This window comes from Mus caroli, unplaced genomic scaffold, assembly GCF_978045245.1.
Source record: "Mus caroli unplaced genomic scaffold, Mus_caroli_1 scaffold_5, whole genome shotgun sequence".
Lineage (NCBI taxonomy): Eukaryota > Metazoa > Chordata > Mammalia > Rodentia > Muridae > Mus > Mus caroli.
Window position 1 is genome coordinate 48,418,715 of NW_028227260.1, and position 13,333 is coordinate 48,432,047.

The following is a 13,333-nucleotide window of genomic DNA, read 5'->3' on the forward strand; positions in this document are numbered from 1 at the left end:
AAAAAAAGTATTTTCATGTGTGGTACTTTAAAACACTGGTAAATTTTATTCATCATTGGGTTACAGAAATAAAAAATAGCACAAATAGCTAGAATTAGATCAATTTAGATATTGTTTTGACAAAGAAGCCATGTTTTAAGTATCATGGCTATAAAATTAAAGCTTCTAGTATGATCTTGTGCAAGGACAACACTCAAAGTCATTGATAAAACTTTTAAAGAGACTCTTGGCTATCTTATAGTTTCACCTCCTTTTGTAGAAGATCATGATTAAGAAATGTGCTTATTTAAATCATAATAAAATTAACACAATACAATAAAAATATGGTATTTCCCCCTTTGTTCTCAAACTGTAGAAAACAAAAAGTAAAATACTGTTCATTATAACATAAACACTTAAAATGCATTTATATAGTAATTTCATACAAAATTCTTATGAAGCTACAGTAGTATACTTTTGGACATTTGATCACTTGATTCACTTTCATAGACCTTTTTTAAATTAAAATTAAATTGAGACTGCAGATTTAGAAATGCCTCCATACATTATATCTTAGTATCTGTGGAACATTGACTTTTGAATATATTAGGTTGTCTAGACATTTACATTGCATGGAATAATTTGAATTGAAAAGATCATTAATCAAGAAGAAACAGGTAGATCTTATATAAAGCAGTTAAATGTAAATGTCATGTGCAAGATAATCCTTCCTTTCATATATTTTCAACAAGTTTGTAAGTATACATAATATATTATAATGCACATAACATTTTTTTTCTTTTTTTTTTTTGGTTTTTCGAGACAGGGTTTCTCTTTGTAGCCCTGGCTGTCCTGGAACTCACTTTGTAGACCAGGCTGGCCTCGATCTCAGAAATCCTCCTGCCTCTGCCTCCCGAGTGCTGGGATGAAAGGCGTGCGCCACCACGCCCGGCTGCACATAACATTTTAATTACTATTCAAATCATTAGGCTTCCAGTCATTATAATCAACTATGTAATTTTTAAATAGCCAGATAGTATGTATATTCAAGAAATTTACCATCATCAAAACTTAAACTACTACCTATATATTAAATATCTGAGACAATATTAACTTGAAATCCTACATAGAAGAATATTAACCTCTTCTAAATATCACCACATCAAAGAACACTTCAAATTACACACTAACTTTAGTATACATAAGTAAGAATAATATTTACATAGTATGTCTTTCCAGTTAAACATACAATTTAGAATTTGAAAGAAAAATTTAAAGACATATATCATTGCTATAGAGTCCCTTATACTCCAGCCTCGTACCAAGATATAGAGGAGTTTTTGTGTTTTTGTTTTAATGCTATTAGTAGTATTAGTAAAGTAAAAGAACCCTAAAGAACATATAATAAAGACAAGTCCTGTCATTATTTCTCAAATAAGATGGCATATACAACATTTAACATATCCAATTATCATTATAAAAAGTATCTAATCAAAAGAACTCTAAAAGCAGCTAAATTTTAAAATGGAAATTTACTCAGAATAATGGTATGTATTGAATAATTTACATGAAAACAAAATAAACCCATGCAAATGTTATTCTAGCCTCTCAAAATTTTCCTATAGAGTTGTAAAATTCAGATATATTGATTTTGACATATTCTGTCTAAATCTTTGTTTCTATTCTTGTATTGACTGAATTATTTTTTTAGTAAAATAAACACCAAAATAGAAAGTATAAAGGATTGTGCCATCTACATAGAGTTTTCTTTATTTTGAATGGTTACATAATGAATCATGTTTTTTATAAATATATTTCAGTAATTAAGTTACTGGAAAAATATGATTACAATTAACATAAAAAGTATGATATTTTACTATTTTACATCATATAAAATTTAAAAGGCAGAAATTCATGTAATGTTATACTCAAAAACAATGTTAATGCATGTTTTCAATATGTTGATCTATAGATTTTTAAATTTTTTGTTATTGTTTGGATTTAGTTTGCCTCAATTTTTTTTCTTATCCCAGATACCTTTCAGAGGATAGCTTACGTGGATAGTTCACCTTCACTTACAAACTCCCAACGATGATGTTTAAATTCTTCAGTGAAAAGACAGAATGAGTAATTCCATGTATCATAAATTACATACCAACCATTAATATGTACACAAAGAAAGCATTGTATTAAATCACAGTTTTTAACATTAAGAGAAAGAAAATGAAGAAAATGAAAGAATTCACTAGAGCTATTCATTTCTTCATCCAGAAAATTTAATTTAATGTTAAAATTTTAGCTGTCAATTTATAGTTAATGAAGGCTCATGGTTATGGGGGATGTCTTTTTTTTTCTTTACAAAGAATATATTTTAATAACTGATGATGGATGTTATTCACCTTCAAATTGGACCATGAAAGGACTTACAACTATCTTCTCTAATTAATGTAGACCTTAAGTGCCATGGTGCTTGACACAAGTACTATCAGCAGGCATCCCTCTTTTCTAGCCTTTTATCTTTCTCATTTATGTATTATAACACCTTAAAACAAATCCCATTTCTTCATGTTCTTTTATATTACACAAAGGACAGGCTCCCTGATGTTAGCACAAATATATCAGTTTGAAGGACAAGAAAAGATTTCCACAATTTCTTTTTAGTAAAGGGATAATTAAATTTCTGTAGTAGAAGTTTGACAAAGGGAGGCAGATAGAACTCCCACCACTATAATAGACGCCTTTATTTTTGACTAGGGGACTTCATTTTTAAGACTGGTTTCACTTTGCTTCAAGTTGTAAAGGAAAACAAATTTCAAAATTAATGATCTTGGCCAAATTTTATATCACAAGTCACTGAAATATTATGGGAAAGCAATGAAATTATGTTATTCCTAAAAAGTTATATCTCACTGCAGATTTCAATGGTTGATGTCCTGGGTTCAGTCTAGGGCAAGAAAAATAACATATTATCAAAATCAGATGGTATGTTATAGGACTGTCATTTTCAAACATGTTATTTGGCTATAATTGGCATGCTAAAATACTGATGAACAAAATCAACGTTACTAAATTCAAAATAGTGATTAGGAATCTTATCTCAGGATTACTTAGCCTAATGTCTTATATATAGAATGTTTTTTGTTCAAGAATGGTAACTGTCAAAACATTCTACTCTTCTGTATCACATACATGCTGGCATGTATGCTTGATTTTGTTGCTGCATATGATTCTTTGTAGGTGCTCATGTGGAAACCAGATATTAACATCAGGTGTCCCTCCTTTACTATTCTCTTATTTTGTGAAAGATAATTAGCCACTGAACATGAAGCTCATAAATTTCTTTAGACAAACTGGTCAAAGTGATTCAGGAATTTCCTCCTTTTCCAACACATTCTCCAAATTCTGGAGTGTCATAGTAGATGAGTGTGTGTTTGTGTGTGTTTGAGTGTGTGTGTGTGTGTGTGTGTGTATGTGTATGTATGTACATAATATGTATTTGTAGATGTAATATGTGTACATTATAGATAGATGTATATTTAATGTATAGGTATATGTAAATTTATATATATGTGTGTGTTCTGACCTCTGAACTGGTGTTCCTTTATTTGTTCCATAGACATTTTGTGCACTGTGCCAGCTAGCATTCCACTCACTACACATTTTAATTTATCTGGAAATGGTTGATATTGCTTCAACTCAAATCACAGAATTTGGTTGAGGGTTGTAGTAGAAATGAATTATTGCAAAAATTTATGCTTAAGATAGTTTATAGATAGATGGTTGTAATGTTAGTAACATAAGCCTTTAGTGTCATCATTTGATAGGCTTAAGTTGGTAGTTGTCTGAGAGTTTGAAGCCAACACATAATACATAATGAGTTCCAGGGCAGCCAGTGTATAGATAGACCTTACCCGCTCCCGTCAAAAAAAAAAAAAAAAAAAAAAAAAAAAACAGAAAAAAAAGAGGCGAAGGAAGGAAAGAAGGAAAGAAAAAAAAGAAGGAAGGGGAAACAAGAAAGATAGGAGGAGAGAACAAAAAGAAAAAGGGAAGGAAGGAGAGAGGGGGGTTATGGGATGGAGAGAAAAAGAAAAGAATAGAAAGGCAAGAACAAAGAAAATGAATGGTATATAGAAGACCCTTAAAAACAACAACAACAACAAACAGTTACTCTGATTCCCCTCTTTATTGTTCATTCATGGCCTATAGAATTTGAAAAGGAGAGTTTTGTTAATCAAGACTGTGTATTTCAAATATTTCTCTTTATATTAAAATTAAGAAAGATGATACTAAATATACCGCATCTAATAGAAGAAAAGTGGGGAAGAGCCTTGAACTCATTGACACAGGAGGAAATTTCCTAAACAGAAACCCAATGACTCAGGCTCTAAGATCAAGAACTGATGAATAGGACCTCATGAAACTGGAAAGCTTCTGTAAGGCAAAGGAGGTAGTCAAAAAGGATAAATTGGTAATCTACAGATTGGAAAAAATATTTACTAACCATACATAAGATAGAGGGGTAATATCTAAAACATATAGAGAACTCAAGAAGCTAACATCCAAAATATCTAAACAACCCAATCAAAAATTGGGGCATACATCTAAACAGAATTCACAACAGAGGAATTTCGAATGGCTGAGAAGCACTTGAAATGTTCAAATTCCTTAGTAGTCATGGAAATGCAAATCAAAATGACCCTGTGATTCTGCCTTACACCAATCAGAATGGTTAAGATAAAAAACTCAGGTAACAGCCCATGGTGGCAAGGATGTAAGGAAAGAACACTTCTCCACTGCTGGTGGGATTGCAAACTGGTATGAACACTCTGGAAATCAATATAGAAGTTCTTCAGAAACTTGGAAATAGATCTACCTGAAGACCCAGCTATGCTGCTCTTGGGCATGTACCCAAAAGATGTCACACCATGCAACAGGGGCACGTGTTCTACTATGTTCATAGAGGCCTTATGAGGGTATCCCAGTACAGGGGAATGTCAGGGCCAAAAAGTGGGAGTGGGTGGGTAGGGGAGTGGGGGGGGAGGGTATGGGGGACTTTTGGGATAGCATTGGAAATGTAAATGAGGAAAATACCTAATAAAAATATTAAAAAAAAGAATGAGGGCATCATGAATTTTGCAGGCAAATGGGTGGAACTAGAAAATATCATCCTAAGTGAGGTAACTCAGACCCAAAAGGACATGCATGGTGTGTACTCACTAATAAGTGGATATTAGCCAAAAAAAAATAGAGAATACCCTGGATAAAATGCACAGAAATCAAGAAGGTTAACAAGCCAAAGGGCCCAATTGAGGATGCCTTAATCCCACTTGGTAGGGAGAAGAAAACAATGATGTGGACAGAAGAAGGGAGGGACTTGGGTGAGAAATAGGACAAGGGGAACAAGAGCAGGTGTGTGTTTTTTTTTTTTGGGGGGGGGGGAGATCTGAAGCCCTGAGGGTCAGCAGGAAGAAAGGAAACAAGCAACCTAGAGAGGTAGGAGGTTGGGTAGACCCTCTAGAATGTACCAGAGACCTGGTATGTGAAAGACTCTCAGGACTCAAAGGGAGGGACCAATAAGAAAGACCAGGGCATCAAGTGGAAGGATGGGGTTGCCATCCCACTGTTACAAAATCTGACCCAGAATTGTTCCTGTCTAAAGAACTTCAGAGACAAAAATGGACAAGAGACTGAAGGAAAGGAGGTCCAGTGACAGGCCCAAATTGGGATCCAACTCAAGGGGATGCTCCAAGACCTGACACTGTTACTGATGGTATGGTGTGCTTACAAACAGTGACCAATCATGACTGACCTCTGAAAGGCCCAGCAAGCAGCTGAAAGAGTCAGATGCAGATACTTACACCCAACCAATAGATGGAAGCCAGGGACTCCTGTTGTTGAATTAGGTAAAAGCTGGAAGAAGCTTAGTAAAAGGGCAACCCTGTAGGAGGACCAGCAGTCTCAATTAACTTGAACCACCAAGATCTCTCAGACACTGAGTCACCAGCTAGGCAGCATAACCAGCTGATATACATATATATATATATATATATATATATATATATATATATATATATATATATACAGCAGAGGACTGCCTAGGCCTAGTCTGGCCTCAGTAAGAGAAGATTCACCTAACCCTTGAGAGACTTGAGTCCCCAGGGAATGGGATTGCCTGGTAGGGTAGAGGAAGAGGGTGTAGAGACATCTTCTTGGAGAAGTGGGGAGGATGTATGTGATGTGGAACAGTCAGAAGGCAGACCAGGAGGGGGATAAAGACTGGACTGTATAAAATGATTAAAGAATAAACAAAAAAAAGATGATTCTAAAACAACTGTTAATTCTTAAAATGTCCTATGATCATTTAAAAATACAATCCGATGTAGTTAATGCTGTTCATACAAAATAATAGATAAAACGTTTTCCTCTTAAATTTCAAACTTTACCTTTTTTCTACAGTGTATGCAAAAACTTCTCCCATAAAAAACATGTGAATTGATGACAAGCTGGAGCCACATATTTTTTTTCAGATATAGAAGATTCTATATAATAGGTTAATGATATATAACCAATCTTCCACATTTTTCCTAGCAGCAGAGTCAGAATAAAGTTAAGAAATTCATACACTTTGGTTTTTAAAATGTAAATTTTCTTGTAGATATCCTTTTTAGCTATATGCATATTTCTAAATAGATGATTAATGAGCTAGTGTAAATATCTGTCTGAGTCCCCTTGTAGAAATATTATACTCACATTACATAAAGTATTTTAGAATATTTCAGGCTTATGTTAACCTAAATATTTTAATCTGTTGTGAAATTTTGTTCAAGAAACATTTTATTTTTAATTTTTACTGCTAGACAGACTCACAATTTGCCAATTTTATTTTGTCTTTCTAACAATGAAGACACTGTATTTAAATGGTTACCTGACCTATCTTTTCTATACAAACTTATCTTTTTAGCCTTCTTCAGTTCCAGTGAATATAAGGCACATTTATTGGCATTAATTATAAATTTAAAAGTATACTAAAAGTATAAAAACATCATAGATGTGTAACAAACTATAACTATTCAGAGAAGTTTAATGTTCTAACTGTCTGAGTCAGATGAAGAAGGCATTCAATAAGTAACTCTTAATATTTTAAATTATTTGTTTTTTAAGATGTGAAAAAAATCTCAAAAGTCATTTGAATCTAAGATAGACTTTTCAGTAAGATACTAATGATAAGCAATAATTCATTTCACTGATAGTTTTTGGTTTTTGTGTAACTCACTAAGCCATCTATCTTACTATTAGGGCATGCATCTCTTAGATGTGCTTTGTAAAATGTCATCATGGAAAAGCATTTTTATTTTTATTGAATTTTAGAAATTTTAAAAGATAAGAATAAACTAAAAGAATGTCAAAACTAAAAGATAAGAATATCTAGAAAGTACATCATTTTCCCTTTTAGCACTTACATACTTACCTTAAATACTTTAAGTTCCTATATGCAAAAGTACTTCTATGTTTGTACAAATAGTTATGAACAAAATATGCTTTACTGATTTCTTAAGCCAATCCATTGAAAGATATGAATTGCATATGTAATACACAAAAACTCACTATGCATTTTTAAAACAAGTGAGAAAGTACAAAAAGAAGTACTCTCAAAGTGTTACTGATAATAAACATTCTTATTTCTGCTGGACAATGGTGGTGCATAGCTTTAATTCAAGCACATGTGACACAGAGGCAGGTGAATCTCTGGAGTTGAAGCCAGCCTGGTCTACAAAATGAGTAGCAGGACACTCATGACTACAGAGATATACCCTGTCTTGATAAACCAAAATGAAGAAAACAATGAAAAAAAAGGAAAGAAATATTCCTAATAAACAGAATAATAGTGGTAAGAATGAGGAAATAAGAGTGTCCACTTGAATGGTTGAATATAAGCAAAAACATGGTCTTTGGAGATGATAGATATTTATTATATTTGTCATTGATAATGCAGAGTGTCATAACTAATCTAAACTGTAGAAACCCCTCTAACTTTCTTCAAAAGCATAACTGGAATCCTAAACAGCAACTAGGGTTTTAGTTTTCTTTGAAGCATAATACAATAAAAAATGGACCTACTGTTGATTTAAACCTTACTTTCACTGTGTGATTAAAAGAAATATATTAATATCATTACTTTTTATTTGTGTATGTTATAGCCTCAAATTATCATTAGATTTCAAACTGTTCTTCAAATTATAGTCAATTATTTGCAGTTTTCCTGAACCTGATAGGGTTCTTTTAGTATCTATACTTTTCAATGAAAAGGAATTTATCTAAATTTCACTTTATAACCAGTATATTAAGCCTGAATAAGTTAATAAATCAAGTTAATTCATGACAAATGGATTTTCTTTTCTTTTTTTTTCCTAATTCACTGTTATCCACTTGAAATAATAAAATCAACAGGCAACAGGACATTGAGATAAAAATGTAGATAATTCCATTACTTAACTTTATTAAGGAAATAACTTTCTTAATTCATTTAATATAGTTATGAATTTCTAGATAAATTTGTACTTTATTTCTTCATGGAATACTAATTGTAGAGCACTGTGTAAACTCTTGTTTTCTGAAATGTATTGGGTTTGAGATTCTTTTACATAGATTTCTTGCTCTAATTTTATTTCATGTTCATTAGGAAACACAAACATGCTCCATTTTCTAAAAGTCATTATGATTTGAGAATGGTTCCTGAAGACCTCGAAAATACAAATATTTAACTGGTAACACTAAAATGAAGATGTTTATCCATTTCTTTATTTGGCTAGAAGATGAGAATGAGCAACTCTTCATGTTCTTAAACTGTTTTAATGTTTTGCCATAAGTCAAAATATTTTGACTTCCTAATATGACATTGAAACTCTTCATTGTTGAGAGTATGTGGAACGATGAGGAAAGAGTACTGGATATGTGAGCATCATTTAATCATTTAAATACCTCAGTTCTTTGCAGATTTGCCCCAATCAAGCAAGGATTCACAGGACCATTTGGTTTGATAGTTACTTATCTCATTAGAAAATGTTTTCCTATAAGGCAAGTTGCCCAGGCTTTTCTGAATCTCATGAATATTGTGGTAAATCGGGTAGTGTTATAATCTTTATTAAGTAATATTTCCATGATGCACTCTAGCAAAAAGCATCACACTGCCACCTATAGACAAAATTACCCTTATAATAATCAAATTCATGTTGTACTGTCTACCAAATTTAAATGATTTCACATATTCCTATTTTTATATGCAATTGATTTTATATGCAAATGAATATTATATGCAATATGATTGTTTTGTTCCTTCTTAGAAATCAATGTTCATTGCAATTCTATATCAGATGAAAAGAATGAGAGTAATAAGTTAAAAGGATTACTTAGAAACTAGGATTACCTACCGGTCTGATATGCACAGACACAGGGGCCTTGAAAGTTGTCACTGGATAGCTACACTCAGAAACACTGTAGGGATCAGAACTGCTGGAGGAACACTTGGAGATGGAATCACAGCCAACGAAGGTATTATCAAGAGGCAGTTCCTGAATGATGTGGTGCTTTGAGTTCAGGGGAGTTTCAGGCTGGATCTGGAATGCAGGCTGGGGAGAGGCAGATTTGTAGTGTCGAGCCAAATCAGGGCTATCAGGCTTGAAAGTAGTAGGTGTAGTGCCCCAGTTGTATTTGCCCATGGTTTGCTCTTCCAGCTCAATGGGAAGATCTAGTGTGACACTATTTCTCTCATTTTCACCATCATCTGGCTTTGCTTCTTCAATAGTGACAAAATTAAGCAGCAAGTTCTTGGGGGGATGCTTCTTCTTCTTTTTCTTCTTCTTCTTCATCATAATCATCTGCCTGTTTTCTGGGTTTGGAGTAACCCACTCAGAATTCTGTTTGTTTTTCTGAGAAGCCTTAAGGTGTGGTGGTTGGCGGCATCTTACTACAGCAGTGATGAAAATAACTAGGACAACAGTTATGGTGCCAGCCACAATGGCCACCATGATCTTGACATAGTCAGTGGTTGGTGAGGATGCACTGGTTGTGTCAGTATTTTGATTTGCAGGTGCGTCAATGCTTCTGCGCACCAGTTCATAAATCAGTGTGGCATTGGGCACGGACTCATTTATAAAGAAATTGACATTTACAACATTGAAGAGAGAATCAGGTTGCCCTAAATCATTAGCTTTGACTATGACTCGGTGTAAACCAAGATCTGAAACCATGCACTTCTCCTTCAATGTGATGTTACCTGATGTTTGTTCAATCATAAACAGTCCTTTTGTATTTCCTCCAACAATGCTGTAATGAACCTCTGCATTCATGCCAATATCATCGTCAATTGCGACAACCTTGAAGACGACTGTGCCAGGGTTTGTGGATGGTAGAACCCATTCAAAGGAGTAATTGGAAGGAGGGTCAATAAAAATTGGTTTGTTATCATTGACATCAACCACATTTATGGTTACTCTAGCAGTTGAAGAACGTGATACCCTACCACCATCCTCAGCTTTTACATAGAAAGTATAGGATTCTTGTCTTTCTCTGTCAAATGAAATATTTGGCCTGATGACACCAGACTGTGGATCAATAGTGAATTGATCATTCACATCTAAGATGGAGAGGGTAACTGCAGAATTCTCTCCGTAATCAGGATCAGTCACAGTTATTAGCCCTACTGTGCCATGTTTTGGAAGGCTTTCAGGAACATAGAAGTTATATTCATTATGAGTGAAAATTGGGCTATTATCATTCTGGTCAAGAACAGTCACGAAGACAGTGGCATTGGACATTAAGGGTGGAATTCCATTGTCCTGTGCCAAAACTGTAAAGTAATACTTTTCCTGTTTTTCCCTATCTAGTTTCTTCACTGCAGTCAGGATGCCTGTACGTTGATCCAGATTGAATTCAGGTGGTGCATCAAAACCTAGCATGTAGCTTATTTCAGCATTCTGTCCGCTGTCTGCATCTGTTGCACTGATTTTTGTCAACTGTGCACCAGGAGAGTTATTCTCAGGAACAGAAAGGCTTATGAAAGACTGGGTGAAAACTGGAGCATTGTCATTTTCATCTTTTACTTTGATCAGGAGCATGGATGACTGATTCAAAGGAGGTTTGCCAGCATCAGCGGCCAGTAATTTTATGGCATATTCTCTTGTGGACTCAAAGTCAAGAAATGCAGCAGTCTCCAAGAGAAACTGATTACTGAATACTGGTCGCAATCTGAAAGGAACTTCATGATCTGTGAAGCATGTCACCCTACCATTATGTTCAGAATCCTTATCCATCACAGTTATGAGAGCAATTTTAGTGTTAAGTGGAGCATTCTCTGAAAGAAGCACGGTGCCATTGGTTGGATTGACAATGTATCTTATGTCAATTGATGGGACATTATCATTGATATCTGTGACATTTACCAGCACCGTTGCTCTTGCTGGTGTTGATCCACCATCAGTTGCCAAAACCAATAACTTGTGACTTGGTGATTCTTCCCTATCCAGTGGTTCTTTGACAGTGATAAGTCCAGTAGTGGTGTTAAGATGAAACAGTCTCTTAGCGATGTTGGAGACTAGGTTGCTGAAATAAAAGTGAATTCTGGCATTCTCACCTATATCTGCATCTGTGGCATGGAGCTGTGTCACTGAAGAACCTATAGGAGCATTTTCTGGTATACTGACTTCAATTTCCTTCTCTATGAAGATTGGGTGATTGTCGTTTGTATCAGCAACACTTACTTGCAAAATAGCTGTACTGGATCTTTGAGGAAAGCCACCATCTTCAACTTTTACTTTCATCACATAGGTATCCTTCTCTTCTCTATCTAACTCCTTTTGAACAATCAGTTGGGGCATCTTGTCTCCTTCTGGTGTTTCAATGACATCAAGTCCGAAAATATTTTGACTCTGGAAGAAATGAAATGATACCGAATTTAAGTATATTAATGTACAATACCATTTATATTGTAAATTATAACTAAATTTTGTAATGAGGATAATTTCAAATTCCTAGAGTCCACAATACAGAAGGAAGGTTTAAGCAACAGGTACCAGAAGACTTCAGCTCTGAATTTCAGCTTGGCCTACAGTTAATATTGTGATCATATGCAAGTTATTAATTTTTAATACATTTAATGCATAGCATATTGTGGTAAGTATTTTATTACATAAATTATTATTGTGTCCAAAAGAAATATATAGAATTTTCCAAAGATTGACCTTAACTTTTACATGATACTGAAGTGATTACTGATTATTCTTTTTTAAAACTCTCACATCTAAATAAGACAATTTATGCAACATTTTAAAATTAAAATATAAGCATCCCATTTACAATTTATTCACTGATTTATCTTTGTATAGGAAAGGATTTTTTTTAAATTAGCAAGCTGAATTTTATTTTTATACAGCATACTTTATGAAAAATATTTTATAAAATGTGATATATTAATTCTTATAATACTTATTTCATTAAAAAATAAAGATAGGTAATCATGGTAATTAGTAATTAATTGGTGATTATACTCAAATATAATTTTAGGGAGGTTTAAATTTTCAATGTTTCAAAATTGTAATTTATAAATTTAGTGATTCTCAATTCTACTTTTATCAGTACTACATACAATTGTGACTATCTAAAGGTTTATGAAAACTTTGAGTAAGAATAATATATTGTTTAGTAAGTAAGAATATTTAATAATACAATAATAATGTATGAGGTGAAAAATACCTATGACTTTCAAAGTATTTAAAATGGAACTAATATAATCAGAATAAAAGACTTACTGAATTCTGAATATAATATATAAAGCAGTGTTACAATGTAACATTATTTATGGAGAGTTATATAAGAAGAAACTAACATAGAATATTGCTTTAAAAGAATAAATAAACATTACAAAGTTAATGCATTTCAAATACAATTCTATAATTTAAGACTATAGTATATATTGATCAAGCAATGATAATTTAAATTGTTAAGCATATATATATACATATATATGCAACATATTCTGCATATATAATTTTGTTTTAGTCTATATAAAATAGAAATTATGTCATTTTAATAAAAATTATGTGAGATTAAAATTTAAAAGAATATAGTTACTGTCTTGTTTATTTTAAGGCAAATATTTCTAACATCCTTGGGGATAATAAAGTATCAACTGATGGATATTATATCCATTGTTCTGTTTTTTTCAATGAGTGAAATATTCAATATGATAATGAATTATTTATATTTAAATTTTAATTCATTAATATATGAAACAGTCTCCAAATAAGTTATTATTTATGTGTGTAATATTTTGGTTTTTCAACAGCTTCATTCAATTAAT

At 32.9% G+C, this 13,333-nt stretch overlaps 1 protein-coding gene across 6 annotated transcripts in view; it reads right to left on the bottom strand.

Moving 5' to 3' along the window:
- The window catches only part of Pcdh11x (protocadherin 11 X-linked), a 610,005-nt gene that overhangs the window by 511,657 nt on the left and 85,015 nt on the right, over positions 1 to 13,333 (bottom strand). For all 6 annotated transcript variants that reach the window (XM_085838041.1, XM_085838040.1, XM_085838039.1 and 3 more), the window contains exon 3: positions 9,408 to 11,903. In XM_085838041.1, coding sequence (XP_085694167.1) covers positions 9,408 to 11,903 — 2,496 coding nt within the window. The remainder of the gene's footprint in view (positions 1 to 9,407; positions 11,904 to 13,333) is intronic.